The sequence below is a fragment of the Lepidochelys kempii genome, chromosome 1, assembly GCF_965140285.1.
Source record: "Lepidochelys kempii isolate rLepKem1 chromosome 1, rLepKem1.hap1, whole genome shotgun sequence".
Taxonomy (NCBI): Eukaryota; Metazoa; Chordata; order Testudines; family Cheloniidae; genus Lepidochelys; species Lepidochelys kempii.
In genome coordinates, this window is record NC_136380.1 from 282,125,817 (window position 1) to 282,143,035 (window position 17,219).

At 41.5% G+C, this 17,219-nt stretch overlaps 1 protein-coding gene across 3 annotated transcripts in view; it reads right to left on the bottom strand.

Annotated features, from left to right (window-relative positions):
• Positions 1 to 17,219, bottom strand: part of NAV3 (neuron navigator 3) — an 846,806-nt gene that overhangs the window by 616,294 nt on the left and 213,293 nt on the right. For 2 of the 3 annotated variants that reach the window (XM_078851120.1, XM_078851119.1), the window contains one exon: positions 9,622 to 10,025. In XM_078851120.1, the coding sequence (XP_078707246.1) occupies positions 9,622 to 9,702 (81 nt within the window). In that variant the 5' untranslated portion in view covers positions 9,703 to 10,025. The remainder of the gene's footprint in view (positions 1 to 9,621; positions 10,026 to 17,219) is intronic. The other variant, XM_078851121.1, reaches the window with a different exon arrangement.

Consider the following 17,219-nt stretch of genomic DNA (forward strand, 5'->3'; position numbering starts at 1 on the left):
GGCCCATAAAGGGGCTGGTCACCATGTTACAATCACCCTGAAGGGCTAACAGTCTATGCAGGCATGTAGCAGAATGGTTACCCACTCTTGCCCTGAAGAGCTGAAAAGCCAGCCCTTGGTAATGGCTGTGGGCTAGAAGCTGGGCTGATTGGGGAAGTAGCCGCATCTGGCCCACGCCCCAATCAGGGCCCAGCTGGCCCTTATAAAGGCTGGGAGCCAGAAGGTCAGACAGAGTCTCTCTGGCTAGTTTCAGAGTAACAGCTGTGTTAGTCTGTATTTGCAAAAAGAAAAGGAGTAGTTGTGGCACCTTAGAGACTAACCAATTTATTTGAGCATGAGCTTTCGTGAGCTACAGCTCACTTCATCGGATGCATACCGTGGAAACTGCAGAAGACATTAGTTTCCACGGTATGCATCCGATGAAGTGAGCTGTAGCTCACGAAAGCTCATGCTCAAATAAATTGGTTAGTCTCTAAGGTGCCACAAGTACTCCTTTTCTCTCTGGCTAGAGAGAGACACAGGCTTGGCTGCAGGGGAATTCACCTGGGGACCTAGAGTGAGGCAAGGCTGGGGAAAGGCCTCAGGAGCTGGGAAGCCCTTGGCCAGCAACTTCCCAGGCCCATATAGGTATTGGGGTTGCAGAGGGCAGCCTGAGGGTGGGTAAAGGCAGCTAGTCCAAACCCCATGTTGCCTGTGATTATTGGCTTTTACACTGCAGTCTGCCCCAGGGCACGGGGGCTATACGGTGACTGGCAGTAGCCACGACTGAGGTGATGTGGGGATAGTGGGTGAGGGTGCCCTGGGGTGGGGAGACCCAGGGAATGGGGGTACTGCCAGGGGGGCAGCACCCAAGGCAAGGGCAGTGGGAGGGACCGGGGACTAGTGGTAAGGCAGATCACTGGCCTGCGGAGGGTGCTCTGGGCTGGAAATTGAGCTAATTCCCAAGAACTACCAGCAGGAGGTGCCACTGGGGGAGTCCAAACCTTTACAAAGCAAAAGGTAGGAAGGGAAACAGAGACACATGAGGGTGTGTCTGCACACAGCTTCTAGACACTAAGGGCTGGAGCTTGGGTTCTAGCCCTGAGCCCAGAAGTCTACACAGCAATGAAAAAGCCCCAGCCCTGTGAACCCAAGTTGGCTGGCACAGGCCAGCAGTGGGTGTCTTGTTACTGTGTAGACCTACCTATCCGGATACCAGGGCTTTCCCAAGGTCACACACAGCAGGTCTATGAGTGAACTGAGACTGGACCCCAGTTCTTTTGGTTCCCAATCCAGTGCTCTATCCACTAAACCACACTGCCTCCAGCATAAGTTGCTCCCACTGACCAAAATGCTGAAAGGCAGCAATTTTAAGAGAGAAGCAGCTAAATAATTATCATTCACATTCACTTGGATTAGGAAATAATGACAGTCATGGCTGGCAAGCACTGACCACTTAATAGCAGCCAATGTATACAGGCTGGTTACTCAAACCTTACTAGTGAACAGCAGCAGCAGAAAAGCCTAATGTCTTAGCCTATTTGCTCAGCAATTTACTGCCACCAAAATCAAAATACTTCTCCTTTGTCCCAAGGCTAAGAATGAGAATTTTCTTTGTCAAAGTAGATAGCGAGGGATGAAAAATAGAATTTATAATGGAAGGCTGGTTACAATCTTTTTATTTTTGACAAACAAAAATGTTAGAAATTATTGGAAACCATCAAGTTGCCTAATAGTAAAGCTACGTAACCATATGGTCTTATTGTCACTATTTTCATGCCCCCTCCTACTTCTTCTGGCTGTGCCTTGTTTCAAATTAGATTGTAAATTCTTTGAGGCATTTACTCTGTTTACAGAGCCCACCACAATGGGGCCTCAATCCTGACTGGGATCTTTGGCCCTTACTGGGATACAAGTAGTAATCACCTTAAGTAAAGGAGAATAAACACGGCCCCATAATATCTAGTGCAAAAGTTTACATTCTTGTAAGTTTCATTTAGATTCTAAATTCAGGGAGACATGAATCTGTCACTTTTTATTGCTGAGCAAAGTACCATTGTGTTATATAATTAATCAATAATCATTATATTACTCCAGTGTTTACAACCTACATTTTGCTGGAAAGGCATTGAAAACAAAAAAGGCAATCAGAACAAAACAAATCACAAACCCTTCTCTCTCCTCCAACCCCCTCTCCAGTGCATGTCAGGAAATAATATAGTATGTGTACATACAAAGCAGTGTTCATCTCAGCTATTTGATTACACAAAAATCTGCCAACACAAACAACTGCTAAGCAGCTGAGTCCCTTCGACCAGACAGAGACGACATTCTGGTGTAACTTCTACTTTGTATTCCGTAATGAGTTTTATTCTGTATCAAGCACGCATTAGCAGCAAGAGCTTAAAGGATAACATCGGGCTGAAAGAAAAGCAGCCAGTTATAGGACTAATGTATAAGGATGAAAAACAAAACAAAACAAAGCCAGGCAATTTTTTTTAAAGGAAAGTACCAATAATTTATGTTCAGCTCGGGTCAAAACATTTCTAATTAAGAGCCTGCTACAGAAAATCAAAAAAGCAATGAACAGAACAAATACTTATTAAACACAAATGCTTACATATTTATTAGCATGGTCCTAAAATAGTAATAAGGGAAGGGAAAAGGTTATTTGTTGAATTATTAAAATCTGTTTTCCCATTGTATAATAGAGTGTGTTAAATACTGCACATTTAACATAGAGTAAATGGATTTTACAATTGGGAGAATTTATAGCAGAGCAGCACATGGAATGATTTCAGGGGGGAGCCAGGGAGTCTGCCCAGGAGGGTTTTGGCAGATGGGTAGAAGGGGATCAAGAGACTTGTGCTGGGGAACATGGCTCACAGGGAGGCATTGTGGAGGAAAGGGGGAAGGAAAGGGGAGGGTGGCAACACATGGCAGGCCTGCTATGAGATGGTTCTTGAAACACAAATGCCCTCAGGATCAGCGTTCATGTCATGCTCCCTATCAGTACCTGGCCCGGGCCGGGAAAGCTAATGATCCAACCAGCGGACCAAATTCAGTGATGAATCCTGGTCACATGCCATTTGAGGCATGTTGTGCAAACGCTAATACAGGCTAATAAATAATACAGGCTAATAAACTCAGTCATCCTGCAGTCAATTTTACCTGCTCAGCTGGGTGGCTTTGCCTTTGGGTGCCCAGTTCACAACAATGACAAAAACAGGGACAAACACACTGCTTGTTGTAAAAATCAATGGACAGGAGTCTTCTCAGTTTTTTGAGAGACACATGGTAGTAGTTTTCAGAGTAGCAGCTGTGTTAGTCCGTATTCACAAAAAGAAAAGGAGTACTTGTGGCACCTTAGAGACTAACCAATTTATTTGAGCATAAGCTTTCATGAGCTGCAGCTCACTGATGAAGTGAGCTATAGCTCACAAAAGCTTATGCTCAAATAAACTGGTTAGTCTCTAAGGTGCCACTAGTACTCCTTTTCTTTTTACATGGTAGTAGTGAATGTGATTTTGGGGCTCTACAATTCCTAACTAGGTTTTCAGTCCTTCATTTTCTAAAGTGTTCCCTGAGAGACATACGGATGTGGTGAGGCAAGGTGGGGCCCAGCGCAGTACAGGAGAACTTGGGAAGAGACAAGATATGTTTGGGTGGATGGGAGAGGGGCCTTCCAAGAGGAGATCTGCAACATTATTCAGATCCCTGTTCAGCTATGTGACCCTTCCAAAACCAAATCTAGGAAAGAGAGTTAAATGGGAAAATTGAAATGCTAGTAAACACACCTTCCACTATTCCCCATCTGCTCCATTTTAGTAAGTAGGCAGGAGACAGAACAGCACTCTTATAAAATTGAAAATCCTCCTCCTTACAAGAAGGAAAACAGCAAGGCTAGACGAACAGTACATTTTGCTGGCATGCACACATTCATGTCACTTGCATGTCCAAGATACCCATGAACTGGCTTTGTTGATGATGGAAAAAAATTGAATTTTCATGTTACAACTCCCATTGTTATGGTTAGTATTTTATTCAACTAGGTAATTTTAAAAAACACTAAATTAATTTTTGGGTGTGCTGGACTTGCTACTGTTACTTTTTTATTTGTTTGCCTAATTCTGGAGTCTTTGTAGCCAAGAAAAACTCCATTGACATCAGCAGTCCTTTTGCCTATATAAGGATTGCAGGACCCAGCACTTTTTGAACTGAAAGTAAATACAATCTCCGTAAAATGCTCAGACAAAGCTTTAGGGCAGGATCCAAAACCAGTGAAGACCATTGATTTCAGTGGACTTTGGATCAGGCCCTTAAAATCTCAAAGTTCTCAAAAATTAATGTTTCCTGATAATATAAATTATATCAGGAACATAGGTCAAATTATTTATATGCTAATATAATACCAAGGTTTACAAATTATGGATTCTTAGCTTTCCAACTTGTTCAAATTTTGGTCTAGGGAGGTTAATAGAGAATACCAAGAAAAATATTTGCTAATTTAGGATTCACTTAGACATTTATACTTTTTTTGTACAGTAGGAGCTTGAGGTGTGTCAAGATTGCAGAATCAGACTATGTTACGGCCCAGATTTGTAATGGTATTAGGCATTGCTCCGCTCAGCACTGCAATGCCTAACTACTTGAGAGCTTAAGCCTCATTGTCAAAAGTGACGTCAGAGCCTACGTACCATTGAAAGTCAATTACTTAGGTTCCTACATGCCTTGGTCACTTTTGAAAGTGAGACTAGACGTTGCAAAGTGGAGCGGAGCAATGCCTAAATACTTCTAAAAATCTGGGCCTATGTCCTTACCTATGATGTAAGCACACTGATGTAGCAAATCCTAATACTGAGAGTGCAGAAAGACCATTACTATAGCATTCCATTAAAACGGAGTGATTTTAAATACAAACAAGAAATATTTTAATAGACCAAGACCTCAATGAACAAATATACTCCCAAAACACTTATTGTTAAAGGAAGAAAATGTGTCAGGTATACTGAATGTAGATATCAGAGAGAACCTATTTTTCTCTTTCTCTTCCCTCCTCCCCTCTGCCCCCATCTTTAGGTAACATTAAAGAGAGAGCAGTAAATCACTAGGACAACAAAACAGACATGCCAAAACTTTGTTGAGCGATGAAGCAGTGTTGTTTCTGGGATGCCTTTTATACCTTTTCCATCTTTCTGAAAGCATTTTTACAAGCTTACACAAGGTCACCTGCATAAGCGATGCTTGAAGATATTGCAGTTTTATTATTTGCCTGAGCATTGCCTCACACCTGCACGTATGCACATATACACATGCACCCTTACGTGCATGTGGTCTCCTACTTTGACAAGGCCACAGCTGCAGCAATCATTCAAATGCTTTCCTTTGTCTGCCTCAGGCTAGCAGGTGTTTTTTGAAGATACCAAGGAACCTGGGTAGTCCATCAAAGGAATGTCTTCAGCAAGACTTGCAAAAAAATAGCTACGTTAATTGGGGAATACCGGACGTTCTTTTGCAAGCAAGTAAAATAGATTATATATATTTGTGCTTGTTGACTGTAAATTATGCATATGAAGAGCAGATCACTGATTTTCAGTGGATTTATAAAACAAAAGGTACAATACTGAATAATGAAATACAGCTGAAGTAGCCTTCACTGTTGTTTAACATAGTCAAATATGGCAAACTGCAGGAGCCAGTTATTCAAGCTGATATCCTCATGTTCCCTGTACACTTCAGGGTATATTAAACTCAAACGTGTGTATCATATTGAACTCTGTAAGAGAACCCCTAGCTATTCAGATATGTGTCATTGAATTGTATGATTAGATAACATAAGAAATGCAGCAATTACAGTACGCAATGCAAACAAAAAATAGATGAAGATCTTAAGAGTTTAGTCTTAAAGCTTTGTGGGCAGGTAGCTGCACAAGTGACATTTATTTCCAGTACGAAATGGGCACTTATTTCCCTGTCAGGGTGCCCCAGAGCCCTGGGAATGGTACCTCACAGAAGCACAGGGTTGGAGGGACGACTGAGGAGTTTGGAGAACTAATATGAACCAGAGGGACAGCCTGGGGTGAGGGACCCTGGGAGCATTTTTCGAAGGTGGCGGAAGGGCCAGAAGATCCTGATGATCACGGAGGTGGTATGAGATCCTGCAACAGCCCTTTCTCCTTTACCCTCATTCTGATACTTTTGTCCCAGCCCATTAGTTCAAACAGGAATTAATTCAGGGAAGTTCTATGGCCCCTGTTCTACAGAAGGTCAAAATAGACGATCCCAACAATCCCTTCTGACCTTGATATCTATAAATTAAACTCTTCCAGCCTGTTCCCCTCTGGTCCTGCCACCCCAGCAATAAAGTCAGGTAGCTTCCTCCTTCTTGCTGTGGCCAATAGGTGAGAGCACTGAGATCTCTGAAGACACAGTCTCCCTGCTGTCAGTTCTGGCACCCAGCACCACTGAGCCCCCGTGGGTGAAAGGAGTAGCTTCAGAAAAACTCCTGCTCATTCCTGGAGCCTGGCTATGTGCAAAAATTCTGCAGGGTTGAGAGAATGTGAGGAGAGGGGCAAATGCAGGTTCTGTGTGACACTTGCCAGTTCTTTAGATGTAATGGAAATCATTAGAATTATCATTTTATCATGGGATTTACCCAATGACTCCTGGACTGCACAGGTGTTCAGCCATGGGACATGTATGTACAGATATAAAATTCAGGTCACATACAATGGAATGCAAATCTGCACAGTATGAGTGTCATATAAGCATGCAGTACTTACACCTATCAGTAATGAAGGCTACATAAGTACCTATTGAGACAGATAGGACATTTTCTAGGTTACCACACAGTGAGGTAATGGACCTCTATTTTATCTTATATGTAGAATTAACCCCCTCAGCCCAAAAATGTGCAATTTGGGCAGATATCACATACCATCTGGTAGTATCTGTTGGTAAATGTTACCTTTTTAATGGGCACCAATGTACATGTAACTAAAAAGTCACGAGTACCTACTACAAAAATGAGCTTTTATCATTTGTCTTGTTTTAGGATTCCCTATGCTCATGCTCAACTGTCCATCACGAAAACAATGTTGCCATGTACTAGGTAGTAGAGTGGCCACTGGAAGTTGTGATGCTACAACTAAACCTCCCCAGAGCACTGAGTTTTCTGTTTACCTATGAGAATATGGGTTATGCAAGAACTTCAGTTTGGTTCTGCCTGGCCCAATCCAGGTAAGGCAGTATGTTTCACCAGAGCGCTGGAGGTACTAAGTTGAGTCAGGCAGTCTGCCAAAGGAAGTGCGATCTTCTATAAAAGCAGGGCACAATGCTGCCAAATTTATTTCTGTGTTAGCTTTCAACCAGCTACAATGTGAATAAATAACCACGCTGCTTATGCCTGCACTTCACATTTGTACACACTACAAACCAGGCCTTGAAAAGTCTTGGATGATTAACATACAAACCCTTTTAAAATCATACCGGTCTATTCGTTAATGAACCAGATAACAATAGCTTCTCACAGAAAGATTAAAGATGCCCATTAGCAATAAAAATGTATTTCAGAAATTCTTGTTGCTTTTTATTAATTCCTAAATATCTAGATCACAGGACACAATGATTTTAGAAGCTATAAAACAGTGTTCTCCAGTTCTTGCTTAGTTAGTTCTTCTAGTGCTGGATAAAGAATCCTCAAACTTATTTAAAGAAAAGAAATTGACCCCAAGTACAACAGACCACCTTTGAAACAATCTCCATCTTTCTAGGAAACATGAGTCTCCCCCGAACCTAGATCTGCTGCATAATAGGTTCAGCACCACTGCTAGGCCAGAAGGAGCAATATTTCACTTTCAGAAAGAGAGGAAAGGAGGGAACCGGAGAGATTTGTTTAAAATACCAGACTGAAGCACATTCCACTCAGAATTGGATAATATTCAGAAAGCAATACTTGTGTTTTGATTAATACTAATATTGCTCATCTTTTTCTTTTGTGTAGTAGACAAATGGGAATTGGGATTGGAAAGACGTCTCAAGCTAAGTCAATTATGCCACATCATATCTTTGAGTATTTTCTGTTACACAAAAAGGAGCTCAAAGGCTCAATGAATGTTCTCAGTACCAATAGTTTGACAACGTTTTGTCATACGTGTTATCCTGTTATATTTCCAGCAATTCTCAATACTTTCAGAAGACTAACAGCTGTGAATGGCCTAGTTTAACAACAGAGAGACACACACACATAGACTCCAGGGATGCTCCAAGTATTGAGTTCTGACTGGACTTGCAACAGTTGTCTGAGCTGTGCAGGAGGTCAGACTAGATGATCATAATGGTCCCTTCTGACCTTAAAGTATATGAGTTGCATTTAGGCTGTCAGTAAAGTCCACTGAGTTGTAGCTTTCAATTCAAGTTCAAAATTAATTACTTGGCCAATGACTTTTACTTCTATTTAACTTCCCAAGTTTTAGTGGCTCTTATTGACAAACCTGTATAATAATCCACTTTTCAGTATGAAACATACCAGTCTTCCACTGGAATCTTAAAAGTGATTTGGAAGCAATGAAATGTTACTGCTCAGTGCAGTGACTCTCAGAACTGGTTGCAAGTTCTTTGAACTCAGACCTACAGAGCTCAGGGCCTCGCATGTTTTTTTTTTCATTCTAGTGGGGGGAAGGAGGAAATTCCCAATTTCTTTTTTACATTATTATTTCAGGGGGGAGGGTGCACATGCTGAACAGGTGCATATGCTAAGGAACCCATAAAACCCAGTAGGCATCATTTGCTCCAGTTTTATTTACGGGCAGGTGCCACAGGAGGTTCAGGTACTAGCTAGTCTACTCAATTTATATTCTGGCTTAGATCACAAGTGAAACCGTGTTTGATGGACTCATCCTAGTCCCTGAGCAAAAAACCATCACACGGTTTTAAACATTTACCAGTCTGTGTTCAAGAGAAGCCCAAGACATAAATAGCACTGTACTAGCCCCACTACAGGACTGAGGCAAAATGGGGCAGGCTGAAGAATGTCCAACTCCAGCCTGTGCAATGAACACTCAAACGTTTTAAGAACATATCCTAAGGAAGCAACAGAAATGGATTTGGAAGGTGTGCCTCCAAGAGCGACCTATCCTCTTGGGATCACAAAAAAAGTCAGATCTATCATAGTGAAGGATCGATATCAGCCAAAAGGATGCTTGATGTCACATAAAGTCATTTTATTTAATTAAACTACATAAGGTAGTCCAGAAACGTGAACCAAAATTAATGACAAGTTTGATAACAGAACTGTTCAGAATTACTATTGGGATGCTCTCACTGTAAGGGATAAAGCACTTAGACAAGGTCAGCACAAAGTTAAACACATATTCCAGATCAGCCGGACTTTGGCATGAAGTCAGCATTGACAGCAAAGTAAAAGTTTTGTCAACTAATTTGCTAAACAAATTCAGGAGAGTTTAGTAGCAAAATGATCATGTAATAATGAAATTCAGATTCATAACAACAGTCGGCTGTACAGCAATAATAAAGGCAGATTAATATATCTTGTAAAGCATTTTAGTTTCCAGCTTACTGAAATCACATTAAGAATGCATAAGCAGTTCAAAGATAACTAATTAGCATCAACAATAATCTTACCTTCTTCTGATCTTCTAGCTTGTGACTTATTGGATTCCTTCCATGTCTGTTCATTTCTGAAGATAAATCCATCCCATTCATGCCCTGCCCGTCAAAACGGAATCAGTTCAGCAAGACAGCAAACTAATCCAAAATGTGGGAACTACAAACACACAGACCTGCTGCTTTTTCCATCACATGCCTTCTCTGAACTTCACTGATTCCAAGGAATGATTAAAAAAATCCATCGATCGAGTAGAGAAAATAAACTTTGCAATTTACTCCTCGTACCTTCCGAACCAGCATATCGTTTTTAAAAGGTCACCCGTTAAAAAAGAAACATTCACCCAATACTTTAGTTCCAACCGTTATCTTCCATCACAAGTTTCCATTTTAAATAAGGTTACATCCCGTCTGTGAACCTGCTGAGAAAAAGATATGTAACAAGATTAGTTAAAATTTGTCATCACCCTTTGTAGTTAATTCTCTCTCCTCTCTATGACACTTTTATTACTGAATGTAGTTACTAAAGCTGCTTTGTGAGTCAGTCTAGCTGTAAGAAATGCCATACTCTGAGAAGGTTAGCTGCTTGCCACCCTCACCACCATAGGCTATATATGGTACCATTCTCAAAACCCACATATGCAACTCTATGCAGTGTACCAGGAAAAAGGCCAATAAAAACTGCTCAGAGCAAAGGCACAGATATTAGTCCTACATCCTTTGGCCATACTATTCCAGAACATTTTTTGTCAGTGTCTTAGGAAGGTGATAGTCCACCTGCCAAGGACAGGGTCATGAGGCAAGAGAAAACTCACAGTCAAATTATTAAGTCCCCAGCCAGTGTAAGAAGTTTAAAAACAAATGTTTATAGAGGATTACAGTTGGAAATAAAATCAATACAAGTGATATTTGCTTGCCAAAACGCATTGTTCTATTATTAACAATAACTGAAAGAGCCAAAAATATATTTTCAAGCTTGTGCTACAATAAAACTGTGGAATATTGATGCCTTTAGTGCAATTAAAAGCCAATTGCATTTGAACTGACTTAATTGATAGGATGAAGCTCACATAAATTAATGTAAATGTATTGTACTTAATTGAAATGCGCTGGGCATCACAGCATGGGGAGTAGGTGGCCAGCCCTCTGTGAAGAAAGAAGTGGTTAGGGACTATTTAGAAAAGCTGGACGTGCACAAGTCCATGGGGCCAGACACGTTGCATCCAAAAGTGCTAAAGGAATTGGCGGCTGTGATTGCAGAGCCATTGGCCATTATCTTTGAAAACTCATGGCGAATGGGGGAAGTCCGAGATGACTGGGAAAAGGCTAATGTAGTGCCAATCTTTAAAAAAGGGAAGGAGGAGGATCCTGGGAACTACAGGCCAGTCAGTCTCATCTCAGTCCTCGGAAAAATCATGGAGCAGATCCTCAAGGAATCAATCCTGAAGCACTTACACAAGAGGAAAGTGATCAGGAACAGTCAGCATGGATTCACCAAGGGAAGGTCATGCCTGACTAATCTAATCGCCTTCTATGATGAGATTACTGGTTCTGTGGATGAAGGGAAAGCAGTGGATGTATTGTTTCTTGACTTTAGCAAAGCTTTTGACATGGTCTCCCACAGTATTCTTGTCAGCAAATTAAAGAAGTATGGCTTGGATGAATGGACTCTAAGGTGGATAGAAAGCTGGCTAGATTGTCGGGCTCAACGGGTAGTGATCAATGGCTCCATGTCTAGTTGGCAGCCGGTATCAAGTGGAGTGCCCCAAGGGTTGGTCCTGGGGCCGGTTTTGTTCAATATCTTCATAAATGATCTGGAGGACGGTGTGGATTGCACTCTCAGCAAATTTGCAGATGATACTAAACTAGGAGGAGTGGTAGATATGCTGGAGGGCAGGAATAGGATACAGAGGGACCTAGACAAATTGGAGGATTGGGCCATAAGAAATCTGATGAGGTTCAACAAAGGTAAGTGCAGGGTCCTGCACTTAGGACGGAAGAACCCAATGCACCACTACAGACTAGGGACCAAATGGCTAGGCAGGAGTTCTGCGGAAAAAGACCTAGGGGTGACAGTGGACGAGAAGCTGGATATGAGTCAACAGTGTGCCCTTGTTGCCAAGAAGGCCAATGGCATTTTGGGATGTATAAGTAGGGGCATAGCCAGCATAGCCGACGTGATCGTTCCCCTCGATTCGACATTGGTGAGGCCTCATCTGGAGTACTGTGTCCAGTTTTGGGCCCCACACTACAAGAAGGATGTGCATAAATTGGAGAGAGTCCAGCGAAGGGCAACAAAAATTATTAGGGATCTGGAACACATGATTTATGAGGAGAGGCTGAGGGAACTGGGATTGTTTAGTCTGCGGAAGAGAAGAATGAGGGGGGATTTGATAGCTGCTTTCAACTACCTGAGAGGTGGTTCCAAAGAGGATGGTTCTAGACTATTCTCAGTGGTAGAAGAGGACAGAACAAGGAGTAATGGTCTCAAGTTGCAGTGGGGGAGGTTTAGGTTGGATATTAGGAAAAACCTTTTCACTAGGAGGGTGGTGAAACACTGGAATGCGTTACCTAGGGAGGTGGTAGAATCTTCTTCCTTAGAGGTTTTTAAGGTCAGGCTCGACAGAGCTCTGGCTGGGATGATTTAGTTGGGGATTGTTCCTGCTTTGAGCAGGGGGTTGGACTAGATGACCTCCTGAGGTCCCTTCCAACCCTGATATTCTATGATTCTATGATACTGTCAATACATTTTAAATGCACAATATTCAGTGTGACTTATAACCATTTGGTTGGAAATGAAATATATTTGTAGTTAGAGAGTATAAAGAAACGAGCAGTAGTAGAACAAGTGCAATAGAATATGTCATTTATGTCCAATAAAATTAGTTTTAAAAAGATTATTCGCTCATACAGAACCTTATCCAAAACCCAACAAAGTCAATAGAAAAGTTCCCCTTGGCTTCAATGGGCTCTGAAACAGGCCCTCGGGTATATGGGTATTGGTCAACATGTAATTTATCACAATATGTAGGTAGGCCAAAAATTTGAAACCTTAGGTGCCTGAAAATAGTCTCCAACTTGCATATCTAGGCACCTAGATAAAAGCAGCTTCATGCTGCCATTATCTTCTTGGGGAGATCCATCACCTCTGAAGTTCAGGGCACATTTATCTAGCTGCCTAACTGTGGCTTTGGGAATCAAACTTTACGCACCCAAGGTTCCAAAAGTTTTTCTGTAATTCATATCAGGATTTCAATGAGTATTCTGCACTTTCAGATCATTTATATTTGGATGCTGCTCTTTGCTCAGACTGACAGAAGATTTCCCACTACCACGTGGTTTCCAACCCATTCCTAGGGTTAGAACTTCTCCATGTTTATTCCTCCTTCTGTTTTGTATTTTTGCCTAAGACTTTAAAGGCAGAACATACTGGAGTCAATGGAGTGAGATCAGGGATTCTTATGTAGTTTTCAGTTTCTGACACTCATGTTTACTCTAATCAGAAAAAAACCCCAGAAACAATAGTTCCTCTACCGTGACAGGAGCAAGGTCTCTCATGAATCACTTCATTAAGAAGATACACCATGGGCATTTGTTGTGCAGGGCTACTGCCATATGTTAGGTGAACTGTTACGCATGAGGATGAACAGTGGATGTGATAAACCCAACAGCGGAATTAAAGTGAGCATGCAAAAATGACACACATAGTGAAAGCCCATTATAGCACAGGGTAAAGCACACAATCAGTATGTCTACACTGCAATGTAAGCTCAGGTACAAGCCTAACCCCCATTCCATTTACACACAAATCACACTAACCCAGTGATCGAATCCAGGGTCCCAGGAGACCACAGGGGTTGAGGGTCTCAGCCTGAGTCAAGCCAGGACCAGGGTTCAAGGCCTACTGTTTTGCAGTGGCCCCACTGGACACATGCTCTAGGAGTCCACCAAAAGTATTCCACAATCCCACAGGCGAACTTGCTTTGTCCTCTGGACAGACAAGTTAGGCGGACCGTCATGCCTTCCCACACTGCACTATGAACAAAAGGCTAGAATGGCACATTTTGGGAGGGAGTTAGGAAGTCTGAGATATGGGTGATTGAACTCAGGCTCACATATTGCAGCATACATGCTAGAGCCCTAGGTTGGAACCCAGGGTTCAACAATTCCTAACCTGGGGTTACAAACAAGTGTAGATATCCAAGCCCTAGGTTAACAAACCCAGGGACCGCTAACTTGAGTTCTACTAACCTGGGGCTTACATTGCAGTATAGACATACCCAACGTATCCAACTCAAAACAGAGTAGTCAAAGTCCATCTCACTGATCCAGCAGAGGTTCTGTGAGTAATAAAGCTGTAGTTGTTCCCAGAACCACTGAAATGTGCAACATTTAGTTCTTTCCACTGTATGTTATATTTGTGATAACAGCAAATGGCTACTCATTCATTCAGTCAGGGTATCCTGATAAATAAAGGTACATCTCTACTGGTGAGTTAGGGGATTGATGGTGAAATCAGTGTGTTATACTGCATGGGGGAACTAATCGGATGAGTGCATCACATGAGAAGCTTTGTTTTGCCAAGCATAGTTTTAGTCTGAAGTACAAAACCCAGAAAAAATAACTGATTCCATTTGGCATTGTAGATTCTGAGATGAAAGTGCTTTTATTTTTTTTCAACTGGAAAAGGGCAGCACCAGGTTATGGAAATACTCACAAAAGATTATTGAAAATCTTTACACTATATGGAAAATATGTTTCTATGCATTATTTAAGGCATGATCCAAAGCCCCTATAGTCAACGAAAAGGATCTCAGACTTCAGGGGGCTTTGGACCAAGCCCTTAATGTTTCTAAAGTATACTTAAGATGAACAGTACTGAGTATGATTATTAGTACTTACTGTACCTGCACAGTTAAAAACTAACTTTTATAAATGAAAAGGTTATATTGCATCACAAAGCAGATCAATTTCAGTAATAGTTTATAAACTTCAATAATTCTTGGAGGTGTCCTAAATCCATAAACTGCAGGGTGTGAGGATACACACATGAAATGCTGTTGCTCCAAACATCATCTGGACTTTGCAAAGTTTGTTGCAGACTTAAAATAATTTTATTGCTCAGTGTGTCCAAGATAAGAACTGCTTGATTTTGACTTCTTGGTTCATTTTGTTGTCTGACATGTATATCATATTATCCCCTTTACTAAGCAATCCCACTATACTGTGAAACTACTGGTGTTATAATGCAGGAGCGGAACTGAATACAAATATTTTTTATTAGATTGGCCTTGTTACTTTAAACATGCAATGCGCAGAAAGGCAGTCTGTATGTATTTCATTCAGTACTTTTTTCAGCGGTCTTCAAACTTTTCAACATGAGGGATTGTAATTCATGCCCTGAGTTGATAAATCAGATTTAAGGTAGCCCCAAATTTATAATTCTCTATTTTATTTTACATGGGATTTTTTTAACACGTAGGCAATAATAGTAAAAAAAACCAGGTCTGCCTTTCATAACTGTATTTCTCATTATTCATGCTGTAATGAAAAATCCAAGTATCAAACTCTTGATGACAGTGCTCTGTCAATCAGTTGACTAGTAAGGCAACAGAGAACAAAGAACAAGGGAGTTCTTTAACAGTTTCATTCAGGTAACAGAGAGGTAACATTTACTGATAATCTCTGATCATTTCAAAATACATATCACAATACAGTCTGGCACATAAACCAATCAGGGCCAGATTTTTAAAGGTATTTAGGCGCTGCAAAACCTAGTTTATTTAGTAAGCTAAGTCTCATCTTCAAGAAACTAAGGCACTTCCTTGCGTTTATCCCAAACAAGGTCCGCTCTACAAATCCTCTCCCTCCAAAGTGCTCTCAGTTCAGTGCTATCTCATCTATCATCCCACATACAAATGTGTCTTCCTTTATGACATCCTAACACTTCTTCTTGGGTCAGCCTCTTTTTCCTTCAGGCTTGATCTGAGGGATTCTCTTACCCACCTCGTCTAGATGGTGCTTTACATGACCAAGCCACCTGAGCCTACGCTTCCTCATTGTTTTTTTTTCTGAGTGTTATTTTGAGCATGACTCTAGCTTACACATTCTTCATATTGTCTTTATTGTTTACACCACTCATCCATCTCAACATTAGCATTTCAATGGAACAGATCATTTGCTCATATTTCTTGTTGCCCAACATTCAGCATCATACATTAAAACTGGATGCACCACTATTTTATAGACTTTCCCTTTTAATCTTATGGGTATCTTCCTGTCATATACTACATCATTTCTCTCTCTCCATTTGAGCCAGACAATTCCAATTTACAGATTCTGGAACCCAGATACTTGAAACTTTGTGTTTTTGGTATTGTCTGCCCATTGTAATACAGGAGGGCCAGGGAACAGTGGGAGAGTACTAGAGGGGAAATATATAAACTCAAGGCTAATTAAGTCTTGGTTCCCTGTAGACTAGGGAAGGTGGCTGCAGGTTAATTGGATCACCTGCAGTCAATTAAGGCCCTGTTAGGAACCTAATAAAACTTCCTGCTTCAGGCAGACAGAGGCAGAGGAGGAAGGAGAGAGGACTGGAGCTTGGAGGTGTGCTGTGAGACTTGGAAAATCAGAAAACCAAAGTAAGGGGGATGCTACCCCGGTAGGGGAGGGAGACTCCCTTCCCCAGCATCTAAGGACTGCAGGTACCCTACCCAAGGGGAAAGAGGATAAGAACATGCAGGGATTGAGTGGGGCTGGAGCTCAGAGTGAGGACAAATCCAGACTCCTCCCCCGCTTCCCTCCTTTACCACCTTCTTGGGCCACTAGTGGGGCCATCGACACCCCAAGAACAGGGGCAAGGGGTGGCATCTTAGCTCCCCGCCAAGAAAATCTCTGGACCCACCAGACTAACATCAGCCATCTTGTCACACCATCTAGTTTCAAGCATAACTCGTCAGTGTTCACATTATTAAAATTACACACCATATGCTTTTTTTCCTCTGCTTATTTTGAGCCCATGTCTCTCCAGAACATCTCTCCACTTAGGAAATGAAAATGAAATGTAGGCTCTTGAATGGGTTAGGAGTTCTAATGTTGAGCGCACCAGTGGCTAAATAACATTAAAAATCTGGGCCTTGGGGCCTGATTCAGCTCTACTGAAGTCAATGACAAGGCTTCCACTGACTTCAACGGATATTGTGTAAGGTCCTTAATTAGATGGTATAAAAAGTAAGATGTACCTATTTTGAACAGCCGTGCATTCTTAGGACTCAAAGGAGACAATACTTAACTTCCTTTGTAATGTGCATCTGAGGGTGAAAAGCTTTGTAAGAGCAAAGTATATTATTAATAGATAAATTATAATAATAATAACCTGAAATATTCTTCACTTTTGGAAGTTTCAGTAAATGAAACTAATGAGAAATATTTTGGCCCTGATCCTACTCCCATTTATATCAATGACAAAACTCCCACTGACTTTTAAATGGTGCAGGAACAGTCTCCTTAAGAAAAGGAAAAGGGCCATCCAGTCTAATATGCCTTCCTTGCTTGAATGACATTTTAAATCACATCTTCCTCCATCATCACTGTTCCTCTTAATCCACCTGATCACC